Raw genomic sequence first — 20999 nt, 5'->3', positions numbered from 1 at the left:
TTTTGTAAAATGCAGTAGAATGATTCTGAGCGTGGAGGTCGCAGCAGTTTCAAATTGCCTTAAACGATGCTGGAGCCGCACTTCCCATTTTGTACTTTGTTGCTGACTGGTAATAGCTGTCCAGGGATTAATCTGTGGCTACCCCTGCAGGCCCTGAGGGTTGTTTGCTAGTTTGCAGTCACATTTCAGAACTGGTTCAGAGAAAAATCCAGAACACCTAAAGTTCTGAACTCCTTGCTGGCATTCAGCAGAAGGGGGATGATCCAGAGGATAGAGCAGGCAGGGAGGGCTTCCTGGAGGAGGAGCCCTGAGTGGAGCATCTCGGGTCCTGGGCGTCTGCTGTCCGTGCGTGGGGGCCTGGCACTGCCAGGAGCGCCCTGAGCTGAGAGTAATCGTGACTGTCCCTTGCTGTCTGTAGAGTGCGCTAGATGTTGGACCGAGTATGGAATCCGCCATTTCCCCTGCCCGTCGCCAGAGAGCAAGCTGCAGAACCCCTGTGTGGGGAAGGACGGGGAAGGTGATCTGGGGCCGGCGGGCATGCCTGTTGTCCCAAGGGCCAGGAAACGAGGTACTTCACTCAGACGCTGGGTCTCGGGGGTCCTGGGAAGGCGGCTTGGAGATGCAGGTGCTGAGGAGGGCAGGGTCAGCAGGCGGGAGCTGCAGGGAGGAGGCTGGGGCCAGGAGGCAAGGGGCCTGCATCCCCTGCCCCCCACCAGGCCGTCCCCTGAGTAGGGCGAAGGGTGCAGCCGGCCCATACAGGCCACAGGATGGAAGCTGCGTGGTGGCCAGAGCTGGCCAACCCTGTAGGCTCAGGACGGAGCAGGGGTGCTCCCGCTGGGGGCTCTGGACCTGCTCACGTGGCCCCTCACCCTCAAGCCCGACTGTCCTTGTGCAGTGGGCTGGCGAGGGGTGGCAGGGTGCTTGCTGTGGTTTGGGGAGGAACAGGTGCAGTGACCTCTGCGGGTATCCTGGTGGGCTTCCCTCCAGGTGGAGGGGCCCTGTCCAGGTGCTCCTGGGACGCCAGGACCCCAGGGAGAGGCCTGCACTTGAGTGCTTCTCCTCGGGGGCTCAGACAATGCAGCACCAGGGAACCTGCAGTGTCGGGCACTGTCCCCGCCTTCAGGAAGCTGGTCTGGTTAGTGAAAAAGCTCGTATGTGAGCAAAGACGCAGAGACTTTGCCACTGTTGCTAGTGGAGCCCTGTTCCCTTGCAGGTTAGAGGGCTGTGGAGGCACAGGATGGCAGGGGGGTGAGGCTGCCGACCAGGCCACCATGTCCCCACCGGCCTCGGCCCAAGTGTGGGAGGGGAAGTCAAGGCTGGCCACTGTGTCTCCACCGGCCTCGGCCTAAGTGCGGGAGGGGAAGCCGGGACTGGCCACTGTGTCCCCACCGGCCTCGGCCCAAGTGTGGGAGGGAAGCCAGGGCTGGCCACCGTGTCCCCACCGGCCCCGGCCCAAGTGTGGGAGGGAAGCCGAGGCCGGTGCTCAGAGGGCTCTTAGTTGTGCTGAGGGCAGGTAGGCAGGAGCCTTCCAAAATGTCAGCTGGCAAGGCTGTCCCCAGGCGAGGGCTGACCCCGGGAGCAGCCCAGCCCTGGCCTGAGGGCAGGAAACCCTGGAGAGGGTCCAGGGCTGCAACCTAGCATGCCCAGCTCCCGCACCCCTGTGGTGGCTGCAGGGGCAGGCAGGGCTAGTGGTGTGCTGTCTTGGAGATGGGGCACTGTGACCCAGAAGCTACGTGCTTGCTGACGGCACCTGGTGAGGCAGTGTCAGGGCTAGGAGATCGTGGGCCCAGGTCTCTGGACACCCAGCAGGGAGGGGTGGTGGCCAGGACCAGGCAGCCGTGTCCTGAAGCAGAAACCAGAGAGGAGGTGCCGTAGGGAGCTGCCGCCGGGGCCCCTGCCTCCACAGGCCCAGGGCCTTAAACATCCGCCTTTTGGTGCCTTTCCAGGGCCTGGGGTTGCCCCTGAAGGCAGCCGGATGCCGGAGCCCACCTCATCACCCACCATTGGCCCGAGGAAGGACTCGGCTGCTGGGCCTCATGGCCGGATGGCAGGGCCCAGCGCTACCCGGGCCAAGAAGAGGAAGCCCAACTTCTGCCCGCAGGAGACTGAGGTGCTGGTGTCCAAGGTGAGCAAGCACCACCAGCTGCTGTTCGGCACAGGGCTGCTGAAGGCCGAGCCCACGCGCAGGTACCGCGTGTGGAGCCGCATCCTGCAGGCCGTGAATGCGCTGGGCTACTGTCGCCGCGACGTTGTGGACCTGAAACACAAGTGGCGGGACCTGCGAGCCGTCGTGCGGCGCAAGCTGGGCGACCTCCGGAAGGCGGCCCATGGCCCCAGCCCTGGTTCCGGCAAGCCCCAGGCCCTGGCCCTCACGCCCGTGGAGCAGGTGGTGGCCAAGACCTTCTCCTGCCAGGCCCTGCCCTCTGAGGACTTTGGTCTGGAGCCTCCCAGAGGTGAGTTCCTTGCTCAGCTCACCTTGCTAGGGCACCACTTTGTCCAGCAGGAGGGCGGGGCCCATCTTGGCCATGTCGCCCTGCGTCCTCCTCCACAGTGCCTTTCCTCATCCCCCTCCTCTCCCCCTCCTCTTCCCCTCCACCTCCCCCTCCTCCTCTTCTTCTTCTTCTCCCCTCCTCTCCCACTCCCCGTCACCACTGTCTCATCTGGAGTGTTCTTGTTCATTCATCCTCTGCCCCATTCACTCTTCACTCGTCTGTGCATCCACCCATCTGTGCATTCAGCCAATATATATTCCGTATAAAGGGAGCGTTAGTAAATTTTGTCTCCCTGCTTGGCGTTTGATTTGGCCTCTCCCTCACCCCGTCCTAGAGCAGAGCTGAGCACGCAGACAGGCAGGACAGAGTTCTCCCGTCACCGTCACCCAGTCACACACTGGGACCACGGCCGTGGTGAGAAGGGCATTCGCCGTTGCTGCCTGGGGTAGACACACACACCGAGAATCAGGCATTTCTAGCCGTGCCGACGCTCCCCATGGCCACGCGTGCTCATGTTCCTCCTGCTGCATCTTGTGCTACTCATGAAAGAAAAAGCTGGTTGCAACTTACTAAACTGGTTTTCTGACCTGGGTTTCAGCGCCATGGTTTGAAACATGCTGCTCTGTTACTGTTTTTAACACCCAGAAGAGGCCTTCCTACAGGCTGGCGCCGCCCCGTGGTGTCAGGGTGGACAGGTTGAGACCTGGGAGGCAGCGTCTGCTCAGAGCTGCAGTGGGGCCTTCTGCAGACCCCAAGGCTGAGGTTCAGGCAGAGTCCCTTTTCCCGGGGAGAACATCACTCTGTTGGTGTCCGATGGGTCAGGAAGGTCCACAGGAGGTCAGCATGGGCCCAGCGTCTGAGCTTCTGCTGTGGTGGGTCTGGACAGGTGCTGGGCGTAGGCACTGCATCTGAGCTTCTGGTGTGGTGGGTCCGGACAGGTGCTGGGCGTAGACACGGCGTCTGAGCTCCTGCTGTGGTGGGTCTGGACAGGTGCTGGGCATAGGCACGGCGTCTGAGCTCCTGCTGTGGTGGGTCTGGACAGGTGCTGGGCGTAGGCACTGCATCTGAGCTTCTGGTGTGGTGGGTCCGGACAGGTGCTGGGCGTAGGCACGGCGTCTGAGCTCCTGGTGTGATGGGTCCGGACAGGTGCTGGGCGTAGGCACAGCGTCTGAGCTCCTGCTGTGGTGGGTCCGGACAGGTGCTGGGCGTAGACACGGCGTCTGAGCTCCTGCTGTGGTGGGCCCAGACAGGTGCTGGGACAGGTGCTGGGCATAGGCACGGCATGCTGAGCTCTTGCTGTGGTGGGCCCGGACAGGTGCTGGGACAGGTGCCCGTACAGGTGCTGGGCGTAGACACGGCGTCTGAGCTCCTGCTGTGGTGGGCCCAGACAGGTGCTGGGACAGGTGCCTGTACAGGTGCTGGGCGTAGGCATGGCATCTGAGCTCCTGCTGTGGTGGGCCCGGACAGGTGCTGGGACAGGTGCTGGGCATAGGCATGGTCTGAGCTCCTGCTGTGGCGGGCCCGGACAGATGCTGGGACAGGTGCTGGGCGTAGGCACGGCATGCTGAGCTCTTGCTGTGGTGGGTCTGGACAGTTGCCTGGACAGGTGCTGGGACAGGTGCTGGGCGTAGGCACGGCATGCACTTAGGCCTCTTGACTGTTGCACGAGGCCGTGCTGCAGGAGATCTGGAAGAGGGGGGTGGCAGCCTGGTTCCCGCACTGGATTCCAGCTGTGGGTGATGAGGCCTCCATCCTGGTGTGGAAGCTGCCTGGACACGCCCTGCCCTGGGACTGGATGGGTCCCTAGAGCGCGGGGCTGCAGTGGGCCAAGGTTCCCCTCAAGACACTGGCTGGGATCTGCCCGCATACCTGAGCCGAGTGTGTGGCGAGGACGGCAGTGCTGGCTGTGGTGGAGCTGACAGTGTCTGGAAGAGGATCTGAGCAAGTGCTCCCAGCCCCACCTGGACGGGGCAGACCTCAGCAGGCATCTCTGGTCACGGGCGCTGAGGCCTCCTGCTCAGCCCCAAGATGAGGTTAGCAGGCAGTGGCAGCCCCGGCCCCGAGTCACCCGGCCTTGCTGCAGGAGCTTGCTCGGGCTTGACTGTTTCAGCTTGAGGGAGGTCTTTACGGGGCAGCCCTTCCTTTTGGCACAGTTGGGGGCCATGGGGGAGCCCCTCTCTGGCCGTCAGTGGGATAGCTGGCCCCAGGGCCTCCCCTTTGCTGTGTCTGAGGACAGGGGCTCTGCTCTCTGGCAGCCGCTGTAGTGGCTCAGTAGCCCCAGCAGTGGGGTCAGCCCGTATTGTAGGCGGCCGGCAGGGCCTGGGACTGGGGTGACACAGAGCACTGCTGTCATGGGCTGTGGGCTGCTTGTCTCTGGCTTCTACATGAAGAAGGCCTCCTGCCCTCCTCACAGGGTTCGGGTGGGTTTCCTGGTGCTGTCAGGGCTGGGGGTGCTGAGTGAGCCAGTGGCTGTGCTGGGCACTGGGTAATTAACGAGATGATGGAGGAGGTGGCAAAGTTAGAGGCACAGCCCGTGGTCCTCCGCAAAAGGCCTGGGCTGTAGGAGGGCTCATTGCAGCCTGCCAGGCAGTGAGTGGCTGATGGACAGTGACACTGACGGGGGTGACCTCACTGGTGTGGAAGAAGAGGAGGTGGTCCCGGAGGGGAGGTGGTGAGATGGCGTCATATCCTCCTTGACCTCCTGCTGTCCCAGCCTGTGTCCAAGACCTCTGGCCCCAGCCGTGTGTCCGGATGCGCTCCAGGCACACACTCTGCTTCGGGTTGGAGGGTGGAGTCAGGCCTCCAGGGCCCCTTGCCGGCCTGCCTGCTCGCCTGCCAAGGCCCTCGTGGGACGTGCCTGCAGCCCCAAGTGGCCTCTCTACCACTGCCTGCGCTTTACTCCTCTCCATGCTCGTCAAGGATGAGCCTTTATTTCCTGTGAACAGGAGTCCCTTTGCCCTTGCCTTGGCAGGAGATGTGGGCCTGGATTGTTACTCTGAAGAAGACTGCCCGCCCAGGCCTGGGGGGGCGGGTGCAGGGAGGCTGGGAAGGGGGCACTTGAGGGCACTCTCAATGTCCTTGTCCTCTCTCAGTCCCCACTGTGGCACTTGAACTCCCTCCCCGATGTCGGGCTCTGCATCTGAGAGGGTGGAGCCACGTGTGGACCGATAGGAGGCGTCGGGAGGCAGGGGAGGGGTCTGGGGGAGTGTGAGAGTGTTTTGTGAGCACCTCCTTTTCCGACCCAGGCGGGCTCTGGAGTTAGGCCTTGAGGGGCATTTCTCTAATTGCATACCTCGTCTTTGACTTTGAAACAGGCTCCCTAAAGTGTATTAAGAGCTTAAAAAGTGAACAGAAGCCAGTACAGACTGCTCCTTCTCTGACACCAGCCCCATGCCAGGTTGTGGCTTCTCCTCTGGGCCCAGGGAGGTGTCTAGGCACGTGGTGTCGTCCGTGGGGTGTGAAGTCCGAGCAGCCTGCAGGCCCTGTCTGCGTGCGGGCTGGGTCATGCAGCCCTGGGGTCTGAGGCAGAGGGCTAGAGAGGTCCTTTGAAATCCAGACAGTGGTGGGAAGGCTGAGGTCGAGAGGGGACGGCTCCCTTGGGACTGAGCCGGAACAAAGCTGCCCGGCCCTGCCTTTCCCAGCTCTGGGGCCTTTGGTGAGTGCCACAGCCTTATTATTTTCTCTTTATTGACATAATAGTCACATATCAAAGTTTGTCATTTCACCCTTTTAAAGTCTTCAACCTGGTGATGCTAGTTCATTCCCAGTGCTGTGCAGCCACCGCCACCGTCTCAATTCCAGAGCATTTCCGTCTCCCAAAAGGGAGCCCTGGCCCTAGGCAGTCCCCCCACCCTCAGCTCCCCCAGCCCTGGCAGCTCTAGTCTGCGGTCTGCCTGTGGCTTTCCCTGTTCTGGACGTTTCCTGTGAGTGGAGCCATGCCCCATGTGCCCCTGTCTGTTCTGTAATCCTTGGAGCCTCCGCTCCCTCCTCTATAAAGTAGGGCTCCCGCCATCACGAGGAAATACGGGACATGCCTCGGCCAGGGCTGGTGCACAGGAGGCCCCGGCAAACCTCACTTCTCTTATGTGGCCCCGTGTTCTTTCTGGACTGGTGCTCGCCTGCCTCCATCTTCCAAGGCCTGAGTACCACCCCTGAGCCCCAGCCTTCGTGGATGCCTCCTTCCTGGAGCGTGAGGCCCGACCCTGGCCACAAACCCAGCCCTGTGCTGGCCAGTCTGGCCCCGACCCTGCCCCAGAATGAGCTGGTTCACTCCCCAGCTCCCCGGCTGCGTCGTCAGCCCCTGTTGGGAAGCGCCTCTAGCCCTCTCAGTCCTCTGCGGAGTTGCCTGCATGGTGCAGGGCTGTTGCCATGTGTGTTGGAGACACCCCCGGCGCGGCTGTCCAGAGGAGGGCTGCTCGCAGAGGAGGAGGGCACCACAGGGCAGGTTTGCTGCTCTCGGCTGGTGAGGGCCCAGACTCGGCAGGTGTGGGGAGCGAGCCTTGTGTTTGATGTGTCCATCTGCCACCTGCCTTTCCCGCAGACCTCCCTCGGGAGTGGTTGTCCAGGTGGGCAGGAGCTGCCCTGTGCTTCCCTGGCTGCCTCATGGCTGCTGGCACAAAGCCTGGCTCTCAGCTTTGCCGGCATTGGCAGCTGGGGTTTAGACGCATCCTCACCATGAGGCCCTCAGAGGTGACCCTGTCTCCCTGGGGTGAACCTTGCCAGTGCTTGAGTCTGGTTTCTCAGCGCCCCGTGGGAGCCAAACAGCATTTGCTCTGGCCACTGTGAGCTGCCCCTCCCGGCCATGGCACCCTGGCCCACACCCCCTGCCCTCTCGCCCTGGCTTCCCCTGCCTCATCCACGGTATAGGTCCACGGGCCTGTGATTCTCCCTGGCCTGCAGAGACCCATCTCCGTGGTCGCCTGGGCCAGTGTAACAAGAGTCGTCACACATCACGTAGCTGCCCAGCTTAGTCAACGTCAACTTCGCTTTGAGCCGCATCCGATTCTTCACTCCCTCGGCATGGGCTGGCCCAGGGCCAGCTGGGGAAGTGACCATCAGCCTCAGTCACACGCTAAGCCGGGGCAGCGATCATCAGCCTCGTCAGTCACACACTAAGGTTTTGGGGTACTCTGTTTCTCCTTGAGGACCCCCAATGGTGCTCTGTGGATTTTGAAGCACCATCACGGATGTGCAGAGGCCCAGAGCGGGGATGGCCTCCCGGGGCTTCAGACCTCTGTCCCTACTACCTCTCTCCTCACGTCTGTCCATCACCAGATGAGTGGGCAAGAAGGGTCCTCCCAGGGTGGGAGGTGGGCCGGTCACTTGTGCCCTGCCCAGGTCACGCTAGCAGAATCTGGCAGCAGCTCACGTGCAGGGTAACAGGGCCAAGGCATCTCACCACAGGGCCAGTGTATGGTGGCTCCCAGATGGCAGAGGGAGGGCCGGCCTTGGGCTATTCTTCCCTTCCCTGGGGCCACTGCATATGGACTCGGGCACACACCACGTCCTGTCTGCAGCCGTGGGACGGGGTTAGCCTTGCATGTGGGGCACCCAGCTCAGCTCAAGCCAAGTCAGGCTGCACGCTGTCTTGACTGGGCTATTTCCTGCCTGAACCTGAGCCGGGTCCTCATCCTTCAGCTCATCCCCTCTGGCAACTGGGGAACTGCCTGGCCAGCGTCATGCCTGGTGGCAGCAGAGCCTGGCAGCCTGTCAGCTTGCCCAGTGGTCCAGGCAGCCAGGCAGGCTTGGGGTGGGTGTTGGGTGTCCAGGGGGGCTCGGTGCTGACTGTGGAGTGGCTGTGTGGGTGCCCTCCTCAAGCTCCTGCCCTGGGGACCCCCTCGTGCTGGGGCTGCATCGCCTTGGGACCTGGTTCAGTGAAGAGCAGGTGGGGACCCAGACCCTTGTAATCCCACACACGGCCAAGTGTTCATCAGAGGCCTTCGTCTGCAGTGGGCAGGTAAGTGGGGCCTGCAGTGAAGCGTAGGGGACGCAGCCCTGGTGGGGAGCGTGCCTGCTTCCTTTTGGCGTTTTAGGGTGTCCCGTTATCCCTGTTCACAGCAGAGCTGGAGGGTGGGGATGGGGATGGCAGAGAGAAGTCCCGATAAGCACTGCTGACATTTTGTTTTGTTTTGTTTTATGGAGTGTTAGTGAAGTTGCTCAGATGGTGTGAAGATGGAATCTGGGAAATGAATTTTTCTTCCTTTTCCTGGGAATGGGTGTTGGGGACAGGACTGGGAATGAGGGGGACCTTCTCTGGACCTCCCTTAGGTCCCCGGCCAGAGTCATGGGATTGTTACTAACGGCCTGTGAAACCAGAGTCTTCAGCTGGGTGGCCGTCCCTCTGAGGGTTCCTGGACCCAACAAACCTGTGCTCCAGCGGCCGCCTTGGGATATGTGGAAATGGGCGCTTCCTGAGACCAGGATGTGGCGTCTTGCAGGTAGTGATGAGTTGGCCTGGTGGGGGCTGGAAGCGGCAGGTTGCCTGTGCTGTGGTTGGCGGGGCTGCAGTGTCACAGGAGCACAGTGGTGGTGTGGGATGAGGCAGCCCCTGCCTCGTGACCGTAGACCCCCAGCAGTAGCAGAGGCAGTGCTTGGGGGAGGCCCCACAGCCTGCCTGGTGACAGGATGGCACTCCCCGCGGCTCCCTCAGTCTTGAGGTTATGCTGTGACTCAACAGCCTTTCTAGAAAGCACGGTTGCGCCGAGTCCTGGCTTTATTGCTGGGTGGCAGGCATGCCTTTGGACATACCACAGCCTGTGTTTCCACCTATCGATGGATGCTTTCGTATTCTCCAGCTTTTGGCTGTTAGGCGGAAAGAGGCTGTGAGCATTTCTGTAGGATCTTTGTACGGACAAATGTTTGCATTTTGTTGTGGGGGGATTATTACCTGCAAGTTGAATTGCTGGCCATAGGGCTGGTGTGACTTTTAAAGATATGCCCAATTAATTAAGATCAAGATCAATTAATCTTGATCTGAATAATTTTATCATCTCAGTATTATTCCCATGTAAATCGATTGATTTTATTAATCATTTGAAAGATCCAGATGTTGATATCATTAGTTTTCTCTATTGATTTGATGTTGATTTAATTGGTTTCTCCTCACCTTTATTATTTCTTTCTCCTGCTTACTTTGGGTTAATGCTTTTGTCAGATTATTGACTTGAGATCTTTTTTTTTTTCCTAAGTATTTATTGCTATATACTTCCCTCTATGCATTGCTTTACTGATACACATTTTAATATCTTGTGTTTTTATTTCATTCAGTTATTTCCTAATTTCTCTTTGATTTCTTCTGTTACACATGATTATTTAGAAGTGTGTCGTGTAATTTCAGATGATTATGTCATTCACAGATACCTTTCTGTTACTGATTTCTAGTTCTCTCTTCAGGGGATGTATTTTATATGGTTTCAGCGATTATAACTATGTCAAGACTTGCTTTAGGGCCTAAAATAGAGTCTGTCTTAGTGAATGTTCCACGTGCATTTGGCAGGAATGCGTATTCCCCTGTTGCGTGGGTTAGGCTGGTTGATGGTGTTGGAGTTTCTGTGGCCTCTGTGCTCTTGTGTCTGCTTGCTCTGCTCACCGCGCTGCCTGTAACTGTGGATTTGTGTGTTTCTTTCCAGTTCTATCAGTTTTTGCTTCTTCTATTTTCAAGCTGTGATATTAGGTGCATACATACTTAGAATTGTTTTATCTTAGTTGACCATCTGTTTTGAAAGTGTCTTTCTTTTATTTCTATTATATTTGTGGTTCTGAATTCTACTCTGATATTAGTGTAGCCATTCCGGCTTTCTTGTGATTACTGTTTACATGATATATTTTTCTAATTTTCACTTATAATTTTATCTGATTTTATATATGAAGTGGGCTTCTTGTATACGCTGTAGAGCAAGATCTTGCCTTTTTTTTTTTTTGAGACAGGGTCTCTTGCTCTGTTGTCCATGCTAAAATGTAGTGGTGTGATCAAGGTCACTGCAGCCTCGATCTCCCAGGTTCAAGCAGTCTTCCCACCTCAGCATTTCAAGTATCTGAGACTGCAGGTGTGCATCACCACAGCTGGCCAATTTTTATTTTTTTATAGAAAGAGATCTCACTGTGTGGCCCAGGCTGATCTTGAACTTCTAGGCTCAAGCGATCCTCCTCTCTTAGCCTCGGAAAGTGTTGGGATTACAGGCATGAGCCGCCACGTCTGGCCGGAATCTTGCTTTTACTCTCGTCGGAGAAGCTCTGCTTTTTGGTCGGAATGGTGAAAGCAGTGACTCTGTCCAGTAGGATTTTTGGTAATGATGAAAGGCCCTGTCATCTGCATTCTTCAGTGTGACAGCCATTTGCCACATGGGGCTCCTGGGCACTTGAAATGTGGCTAGTGTAGGAAGCAGCCGAGTTTACCATTTAATTTAATTTTAATTAATTAAAATCTACATTTAAATTGCCGCAAGGGGTTGATGGCTACTGGAGTGGACGAGCCGTGTTCGGCTCATGCATCATTAAGTGTAAGGCCTTCATGTTTGGCTTTAACTCTACTGTCTTGATGTTTGCTTTCTATATTTCCTTTTTTCCCCCTTTTATTTTCTTTCTCTTCCTTCCTTTTTTTTTGGACTAGAATTGAGTGCTATTTAGCATTCCATTTTATCTCCACTATGGGCTTATGAGAGATTCCTGTTTGTTTCTTTTTTTAGTGGTTGCTTTAGAGTTTACAGCGTAGATCTTTAACTTTCTGCAGCCCGCCTTCAAATAGCACCATATCATGTCCTGTGTGGTGGATCAGCCGCACAGGTATGCACTTCTGTGTCCCTCGCCCACCTCGTTGATGTGGTTTCAGTACATTCAGAACCACGCGTCATTTATAACACATGATGACCCCGCCTCGCTGAGATGGTTTCAGTTCATTCAGAACCACACGTCATTTATAACACATGACGACCCCGCCTCGTTGAGGTGGTTTCAGTTCATTCAGGATCACGCGTCATTTATAACACAAGATGACCCCGCCTCGCTGAGATGGTTTCAGTTCATTCAGAACCACGCGTCATTTATAACACATGACGACCCCTCCTCGTTGAGGTGGTTTCAGTTCATTCAGGATCACGCGTCATTTATAACACAAGATGACCCCGCCTCGCTGAGATGGTTTCAGTTCATTCAGAACCACGCGTCATTTATAACACATGACGACCCCGCCTCGTTGAGGTGGTTTCAGTTCATTCAGGATCACGCGTCATTTATAACACAAGATGACCCCGCCTCGCTGAGATGGTTTCAGTTCATTCAGAACCACGTGTCATTTATAACACATGACGACCCCGCCTCGTTGAGGTGGTTTCAGTTCATTCAGGATCACGCGTCATTTATAACACAAGATGACCCCGCCTCGCTGAGATGGTTTCAGTTCATTCAGAACCACACGTCATTTATAACACATGACGACCCCGCCTCATTGAGGTGGTTTCAGTTCATTCAGGATCACGCGTCATTTATAACACAAGATGACCCCGCCTCGCTGAGATGGTTTCAGTTCATTCAGGATCACGCGTCATTTATAACACATGACGACCCCGCCTCGCTGAGGTGGTTTCAGTTCATTCAGAACCACACATCATTTATAACACATGACGACCCCGCCTCGTTGAGATGGTTTCAGTTCATTCAGGATCACGCATCATTTATAACACATGATGACCCCGCCTCGTTGATGTGGTTTCAGTACATTCAGGATCACGCGTCATTTATAACACAAGATGACCCCGCCTCGTTGAGGTGGTTTCAGTACATTCAGAACCACACGTCATTTATAACACGTGATGACCCCGCCTCGTTGAGATGGTTTCAGTTCATTCAGGATCACGCGTCATTTATAACACACGATGACCCCGCCTCGCTGAGGTGGTTTCAGTTCATTCAGGATCACGCGTCATTTATAACACATGACGACCCCGCCTCGTTGATGTGGTTTCAGTTCATTCAGGATCACGCGTCATTTATAACACATGACAACCCCGCCTCGTTGATGTGGTTTCAGTTCATTCAGAACCACGCGTCATTTATAACACATGACGACCCCGCCTCGTTGATGTGGTTTCAGTTCATTCAGAACCACGCGTCATTTATAACACATGACGACCCCGCCTCGTTGATGTGGTTTCAGTACATTCAGGATCACGCGTCATTTATAACACATGACGACCCCGCCTCGTTGATGTGGTTTCAGTTCATTCAGGATCACGCGTCATTTATAACACATGACGACCCCGCCTCGTTGATGTGGTTTCAGTACATTCAGGATCACGCGTCATTTATAACACATGACGACCCCGCCTCGTTGATGTGGTTTCAGTACATTCAGGATCACGCGTCATTTATAACACATGACGACCCCGCCTCGTTGATGTGGTTTCAGTACATTCAGGATCACGCGTCATTTATAACACATGACGACCCCGCCTCGTTGATGTGGTTTCAGTTCATTCAGAACCACGCGTCATTTATAACACATGACGACCCCGCCTCGTTGATGTGGTTTCAGTACATTCAGGATCACGCGTCATTTATAACACATGACGACCCCGCCTCGTTGATGTGGTTTCAGTACATTCAGAACCACGCGTCATTTATAACACATGACGACCCCGCCTCGTTGAGATGGTTTCAGTTCATTCAGGATCACGCGTCATTTATAACACATGACGACCCCGCCTCGTTGAGATGGTTTCAGTTCATTCAGGATCACGCGTCATTTATAACACATGACGACCCCGCCTCGTTGATGTGGTTTCAGTACATTCAGAACCACGCGTCATTTATAACACATGACGACCCCGCCTCGTTGATGTGGTTTCAGTACATTCAGAACCACGCATCATTTATAACACATGACGACCCCGCCTCATTGAGGTGGTTTCAGTACATTCAGAACCACGCGTCATTTATAACACATGTTGACCCCGCCTCGTTGATGTGGTTTCAGTACATTCAGAACCACGCGTCATTTATAACACGTGATGACCCCGCCTCGTTGATGTGGTTTCAGTACATTCAGAACCACGCGTCATTTATAACACATGATGACCCCGCCTCGTTGATGTGGTTTCAGTACATTCAGAACCACGCGTCATTTATAACACATGTTGACCCCGCCTCGTTGAGATGGTTTCAGTTCATTCAGGATCACACGTCATTTATAACACATGATGACCCCGCCTCGTTGATGTGGTTTCAGTTCATTCAGGATCACGCGTCATTTATAACACATGATGACCCCGCCTCGTTGATGTGGTTTCAGTACATTCAGGATCACGCATCATTTATAACACATTGATGACCCCGCCTCATTGATGTGGTTTCAGTTCATTCAGGAGCACATGTCATTTATAACACATGATGACCCTGGCACATAGTTATGGATTTTGCTTTCACAATCGATAGTGTTTTAAATAAATGAAAGTATCTTTTTTCTATTTACCATTCTGGCATTCTTTAATTCTTCATGGAGATCCAGATTTCTTGCTGTTACTTTCACCCTAACTAGCTGCTTCTAACGTTTCCTGTACTTCACATCTGGTTGGAACTGATCCTTTTCACTTTTGCTTGTCAAAATCTGCCCGTGTTTGAAATCTATTTCCAGTGGGTGTAGAATTCTAGTTGCAAGTTTTTCCGTCCAGCACTTTAAAGACATCCTTCCATTGTCTTTCAGCTTCCACAGTTTCTGATGAAAGGGTTCAAGTCCTTCTTATGTTTTTTCTTCCTCATGAAATGTGCAGTGTTTTCTCTGGGCCACTTTTCAGGTTTCTTTATCACTGTTTTTCTGCAGTTTGCCTGTAATGTACCTTGGATTTAAAAAATATATATTTATTCTGCTTGTGGATTGGTGAAATTTTTGAATCTCCGAGTTTATAGTTTCATAAAATTTGGGTACTTTTGGTCATTATTTGTGGCAATTCTTTTTGTTTTGTGTCCCCTCCCCCCTGCTGCCCCCCTCCCTGTGTGTGCCACTTACTGGCCTGTGACCTTGAGCAGGTCACCTGCCCATCTGTGAAGGGGGAGAGTGATCCTGGGCCCTGGGATAGGTTCTTGTGCTCCTGCCAGAGCTTGTTCCATAGTAAAAGAAAAACTTGAGCTGAAATAAATTTAAAGGAGTTTAGTTAAGCAGTGAACAATTCATGAATTGGGCAGCCTCCCGAGCCAGAGTAGGCTCAGAGACTCCAGCACAGCCATGGGGTAGAAGATTTTGGACAGAAAAAGGAAAGTGACATACAGAAAATGGTAGTGAGGCATGGAAACAGATCAGTTACAGCTTGGTGTTTGCCTTATTTGAACACAGTTCCAACAATTGGCTTCGTTTGGCCAAAATTCGGTGATTGGCACAAGTGTAGACCACGGTCCATTTACACTCCCTGTTGTTATAGTTCAAGATGTACAGATAAACCTTTAGGCTGAACTGAAAATATGGAAGGAGGCGCCTTTAGGCTAAACTTGATTTAACTCATCCTCATTCTCGTTGTTCCACTAATGCAACTGAGGCCCTGGCTTGACCTTGCTAGGCTGGGCCATGGTGACATCGAGGGGTGGTGGGTGCTGGGTGATGGGGGGCCGTTCCTCAGCCCTCGCCCTCCTGGAGGCCGCCTGGCAGTTCCTCCTTTCTCCAGGCCTTGCCGTGAGTGCGGCTGCTGGACTGGGAGGCCTGGGGCTGGGGCAGGGTGGAGGTAGCCGGATGGAAAGTGTGCAGGGGGCCAGGACTTGCCGGGGAGCCAGGGGTGCACAGAGCATATGTGGACAGGCCTGCGTGCACCCAGATGGAGTGCCAGGGTCAGCCCTGCCCTGGCCAGGCAGCTCAGTGACCCCGAGCAGAGCCGGGCTTGGGCCTTGTCCTGGTGGAAACCCAGATGTCCAGCCAGGGGTGCTGTGTCCCTTCATGCCGGGCCACCTCAGGCCAGCCCAGACAGGGTTGGTGTTGGGAGGGTCCCCCTGGCACCCGTAGCATCTTCTAGCCCTCACACCTGTTTGTAGACCTCAAACCACGTTCTTTTATTACTAAATTTTAGTCTGGAAAATTGTAAACTCGCAGAGAAAGTTGAAAGAACTGCTCAGACACCCACGTAGCTGCCGCCTGGATGTGAGCCTGGAGTCTGCCTGGTTTAATCGCACCTTTAGTGCCTCCACCTGCGTGCATTTCGGAGTGAACTCGGCCCTCCGTGCGCTCCCTTCTGAGCACTGGTTTACTTGCCATTCACTTTTCTTTCATTTGTGTGCAGTGAACTGCACAGCTCCTAAGTGTGCCATTCTGGGCCTTGTGACATAAGTGTGTAACCCACAGCTCTGTCCAGGCACAGGGCAGGCCCTCACCCAGGAGGGTCCCTCCGGTCCTGCCCCAGTTCCCCCGCCTGGCCCAGAGGCCCCGGGGATTGCCTTGGTCTTTCTGGACCTTTGCCCTGTTCATTCTGGTTTCTGAGATTCACTTTGTTGCGTGCCTGGAGTTTCCTTGCACAGAGGCCCCGTGTGGCTGTCCCTTCCCCGGTGTCTCTTGGACACCAGCCCTTTCTCCGGGTGTGAGCTGGTAGCAATCAAGCTGCTGGGAGCTGGGAGCGCTCTTCAGGAGCTTCTCTGGATGTGAGCTCTGCTCTTCTGTATAACCCCCGGGGCTGCTGACTGGAGGGCAGGCAGCAGCGAGTGTTTCGATGTGCTTTGATGTGTACTCTGCTCCTCTGTGTAAATGCCCAAGATGCTGGCTGGGGGGTGGACAGAGGGTGAGTGTGTGCAGCCTGCAGACCCTTCCCATGGTGGCCGTGCCGTTTATCCTCACCATGCAGTGGGTGAGCGTTCCGTCCACCATGTCCTCATGAGGACTTGCTGTCCTCATAATGTTCTGTAGATTTTTAAAAATTGAGGTAAAACTCAGTCACTCAGCATTCACCGTCTTATCCGTCTTAAAGCATACAGCTCAGTGTGTGTTAGAATATTCAGCATTCTATAATCACCACTTTCTAATTCTAAAATGTTTCCATCACCCCCAAAAGGACCCCCGTACCCATCAGCGGTCATGCTCATTCCTCCTGCTCACTGCCCCTGCGCTGGTTCTGTCCTAGGATTGGTCTTGCTGACATGGTAGGTGTGTGGAACCGTGCGGCGTGTGGCCTTTTCCTGCTGGCTTTCATCTGTGCATGCTGCACTCGGGGCTCACCTGCATTGTGCGGAAACCAGTGTTTCTGTGTCCAATGCTGAGCTGCCAGTGCAGAGCTGAACCTTGATTCTGTTGCTTCATCAGCAGGGCTGCGCTTTCACTCTTAGTGATGCTGCTCTGAGCCTCCACGTGCAGGTGCTCGTAGCTTCCAGGCACACACGCCAGCTGCTGCGGTGTACGGAAACTCAGGGTGCTGCCTTTCTGAGGGACCACCCCCTGCCTTCCTCTCTCCTTCCTTCCAGCTTGTGGGTACTGTGAAGGCAGGCACGGGTGTCCAGCCCTGACTCCAGAGTGGCCAAGCCGCAAAGGCAGTGAGAGGGGTTCAGGGCCACTCTGCCACCTCTCGGGTGCCTGCCCCTGGGGACTGCCCAGAGCGGTTAGCAGAGCTGGGCCCACAGGCTTCACCCTCAGCCTGTGTTCTCTCCTCCTCCCTGTCTTCTCCCAGCCACCCAGGTCAATCCGCGCGACCTCCAGGAGCTGTTCCAGGAGACGTCGGCCAACGTCTTCCGAATCAACTCCAGTGGTGAGTCAGCGTCTGGCCTGGGCCTGCCCCTCCATCCAGGCACCCTGGACCACTGATGTGACATTGGAGGCAAGGATGCTGGATGGCTTCTCCCCTCAGGCCGTCCTGCGGTGCAGTCCCGGGTTTCATGGGTGGGAAGGAGCGAGGGCTGGGTCAGGGCTGGGTACTGCTCCTGCTGGCTGCTCCTGCCTGCTGCCCCCTGCCCGCTGCCGGCTCCTCTCCCTGACCCCACGCTGCTCCTTCTCGACACCTTTTGTGTGATCTGGATAGAGCCCAGTGGAGGAAGGAGCATCCCGGGGACTCTCAGATGTGCAGACCAGAGGTCACTGAGGTTGAGAACAGGGATGAGAGCCACGTCCCAGATGGCCAGGGGAGGGGCAAGGGACCGGGTGAGGGGAGCAGGGTTGAGAGAAGTTGTCTCCAGAGCCAGGGCAAGACTGCTGGAGGCAGCTCCTCAGAGCCCCTGAGCTGCACGTGGGCCTGAGCACCTGTCGCAGGCCAGCTGGGGAGGGATCCTGGCGGGCGTGACCTTATGCTGAGGCAGTGTGGGCCCTGGCCTCCAAGCCACTTAGGTGGTCTGCCCTGGCTCAGGCACTGGTCCTTGGGCTCCACTCACCCTGCCCGGGCTGCAGTGGGGTGGGGGCCACCCATGTGGAGTAGCAGGGAGCAGGGAAGCTCCTTCTGCCCTCACCCTATCCCTCTTCTCTCGGGCAGTGACCTCCTTGGAGCGGAGCCTTCAGTCCTTAGGGACACCGAGTGACACGCAGGAGCTTCGGGACAGCCTGTGAGTGTGTGGGCCACGGTATCTCCGTGCCTGGGCATGGTGTACATTTCGGGGCAGGGGCGGGAGTGTGGTCCTCCTGTGCACACGGGCTTTGTCCACACAGCTGCTTGCGCACAGCTGCCTGGACACACACGTGCGCACATATGCACACGCACTTGCGGATAAGCCTAGTCAGTGCTGTGAACCTGAGACTGGGCCCTCAGCCTGCAGGTGCCCTCCACAGGGCATGCAGGTGCACCCCGCCCCGACGTAGAAGCCCAGGTGCACCTGTGCATGCCCCAGACACGCGCATGCACGTGCCAAGGTCAGGGGTTGCATGCCTGCTGGCACACGCTTTTCCCTGCCAAGATGCTCCAAATGTGTCTTTGTCACGTCTGAAGGCTCCCTGTTGGGGCCTGCTCAGCTATGGGCACAGGAGGTGACACAGATGTGCCATTTGCACAGCCATGGGCTAGGTTGGAGTGGGGCGTCCGATCTTGCTTCTGCCCTTTTGGGGAGCTGAGACTTGGTGGGCTCCCACTGGACTTTCCTCGAGGGGTGCCCAGCGGCCTGCCCTGGGTTGGGCTGGTCTGGGATGGGGAGAGGTGCCTCGAGTGCTGTCTGCTAAGTCCGAGCCCTGGCTGGGCTGGGGAGGGGAGGGAAGGGAGCATCTGCCCTGGGTGTGGTTAGAGTGGCACTCTGGGGTCTGAGGGGATGCTAGCAGTCTATACTTTACCCCTCCAGCTGTCCCCCACTGCACTTGCTACTGTGACCTCCTGTGCTGGCCTGTGTCCCGCCCTGCAGTGAGCAGGATGCCTGCAGCCCCAAGAAACCCAGCCAGCCCCAGGCCACTGCTTTGGGACGTTGTCCTCGGACTCCTCTGTGCGGAACTGGTGGCCACACCAGCCTCGCACCCTGAAAGGGCCAGAACTGAGAAGGCTGGGAGGGCCACGGCTCCCACAGGGGTGGAGGGTGCTGGAGTCTCTGCTCCTCCTCACAGCGGCTCTGTTCAAAATCCACAGACGCCCTGCCACACAGCCTCACACACCAGCTGCGGAGCACCCTTTGCAGATGTTCCGGGCAATTCTATTCTTAGCTTTTTTTTTTTTTAAGCTCTTTTATAAAACTGAAACTTAGTGTTTTCTGATGTGACAGTGACGTAGGCTCATGATAGGGAATTTGGACACAGGATGCCTGGGAACTGCTGTTAGCATGTCGATATTCCCTGCCAGTCTTCCTCACACCCACGCATATTCGCAGAGTCAGAGCTCAGCGAGGGACTGTGGGCCTGCTGGTCACACCTGGGCTCTGGGGTGCTCGGGCTCAGGAAACGCGTGGCCTCTCAGAGGGCCCTGCTGATGCAGATAACTTGTGTAACTCTGGGCCGAGTCTGTGGCTCTCTCATCTCTTCAGTGTGGTGAGCAGAGTTCCCAGCGAAGCTGTTGTGCTTAGATCTTTGTGCCGCTGCCTGACTCCTGGGTTAGGTCACAAGGGCCAGGTGGGACGGGCACTTCAGGACCCTGGCCCTCATGTGCGCATCCTGGGCCGTCCGGCCTGGTTAGCTGAAGACCGACACCACCCGCTGTGGGCCTTGGAGAGGAGAGGGGGCCCCAGCGTGGAGTAGGAGACTGTCCTGGTCTGAGGACCGAGTATCCCAGCACCTTGGCTCTCCCCTGGGCTGGCCTTAGCTCTCAGGTCTGGAAAGTCTCGCCTTACTGCTTTTCCGACCCTCCCTGCGTGGCTGGCTGTGGGCCTAGCCTGCTTGTCATGGCTTATCTAGAGTCTTCTGTGGCCCCTTTGATGCTCCCATATCATGGACTGTTAACATTTAAAAATAACTTTTCAGACCAACATGGTCGCCAGTTCTATATTTCCTCCACATTGACGAAGTCACCAACTGAGGACATTTAAAGAATATACCTTCATCCACGGCCACCATCATTTCATCAGGGAAAAGGCTTTCCAGCCCTGCAGTGTAGGAGGGACCCAGTCTCCGGAGGGAAGGTGGTCCTTCCACCTGAATACTTTCAGCTCCAGAAAAACCTCACCAGATGGGGCCCATTTCTCTGATCCCATGCAAGGCCGCTGTGGCCAGGTCATTTCTGTCACCTGTGTGCGGACCCGCCCCGGGCCTCCCTGTCACAGACCCCCACACTGGAGTCCAGTGGCCACGTTGCAATCCAGTGGGCGGGGCTCAGTGGCAGCTCGGCTCATGCACTCCTGTCTGGGCTCTATTCCCTTCCACCTGGGGGCCGTCACGATCTGGAGATGGTTTGTGGGCCGGTGCATCCCCTGGTGTGTGGCTGTCAGAAATGCTTGTTCCTTGGTGCCAAAAAGAAGAACTAGCACTCAGACAAAGAATTTTCTCAGCAAGGCAATTTTATGTTCTGCACAAGGGGTGCTGCCTGTTAGGAGTGCTGCCTGTTAGCAGTCCTGCCACGAGAGCACAATTGAACAAAGAAAGGCAAGAATATTTATCCCTTATGCATTGGGTCCTTTAGACCTGATTGGCTAACAACTTAAAACTTTCCTGAATAGGTAAAGGTAATGGAGAACAAAAGGAAAAGAGGAAGTTGCTTGCGAAAGAACTTAGAAAAGTAATAACATTTCCAAATAAGGAGGGCACATAGGCTGTGAGCTGGGACATGCTTGAGCATGTTTAGAACAAATATCTTGGTTAAAGTACAAGGACATAGGATGTACTTATTCCCTTATATCTAGCAGCTACATAGGATAGGGTTTAACAAAGAGCTATTAGTATAAAAGCAAGGAGGCTTGAAGGAAGTTAGTTTTTTTAAAAAAACTATTATTTCTAACACTTATGATTTATTCTTTAGTAAGAAGGGAAACTTTGGAGAGGAAATTTTTTACTTTCCACAGTGGCACAGAGGACCCGTTCCCCTTGGGGCTTTTGGACTTGTTCCCGTGGGCCGCGTTCTCTGATCTGCCTGGGGCACGCAGCGATGCCTCTTTCTCACTTCCCCAGTGTGGTGAGGCTGTAGGTTGGGTGGCCCTGGTGGGGATGCATTAGAGGTGGCTGCT

The 20999-nt window shown here is 55.5% G+C and overlaps 1 protein-coding gene across 36 annotated transcripts in view; it reads left to right on the top strand.

Moving 5' to 3' along the window:
* TSNARE1 (t-SNARE domain containing 1) overlaps positions 1-20999 on the top strand; it is a 139925-nt gene that overhangs the window by 59217 nt on the left and 59709 nt on the right. For 31 of the 36 annotated variants that reach the window (XR_010141347.1, XR_010141346.1, XR_010141348.1 and 28 more), the window contains 4 exons: positions 419-568; positions 1947-2453; positions 17117-17194; positions 17909-17978. Coding sequence is in view for 30 of the 36 variants with exons in the window: in XM_063726863.1 (XP_063582933.1) it covers positions 419-568; positions 1947-2453; positions 17117-17194; positions 17909-17978 (805 nt within the window). In the remaining 6 variants the exon portion in view is untranslated. Of the gene's footprint in view, positions 1-418; positions 569-1946; positions 2454-17116; positions 17195-17908; positions 17979-20999 lie in introns of those variants that run through there. The other 5 variants (XM_063726857.1, XM_054518942.2, XM_063726867.1 and 2 more) reach the window with 3 other exon arrangements.

This window comes from Pongo abelii, chromosome 7 (genome assembly GCF_028885655.2).
Source record: "Pongo abelii isolate AG06213 chromosome 7, NHGRI_mPonAbe1-v2.0_pri, whole genome shotgun sequence".
In the NCBI taxonomy this organism is placed as follows: Eukaryota; Metazoa; Chordata; class Mammalia; order Primates; family Hominidae; genus Pongo; species Pongo abelii.
Note: the sequence above shows the minus strand (reverse complement) of the source record. Positions and strands in the feature narration are given on the sequence as shown.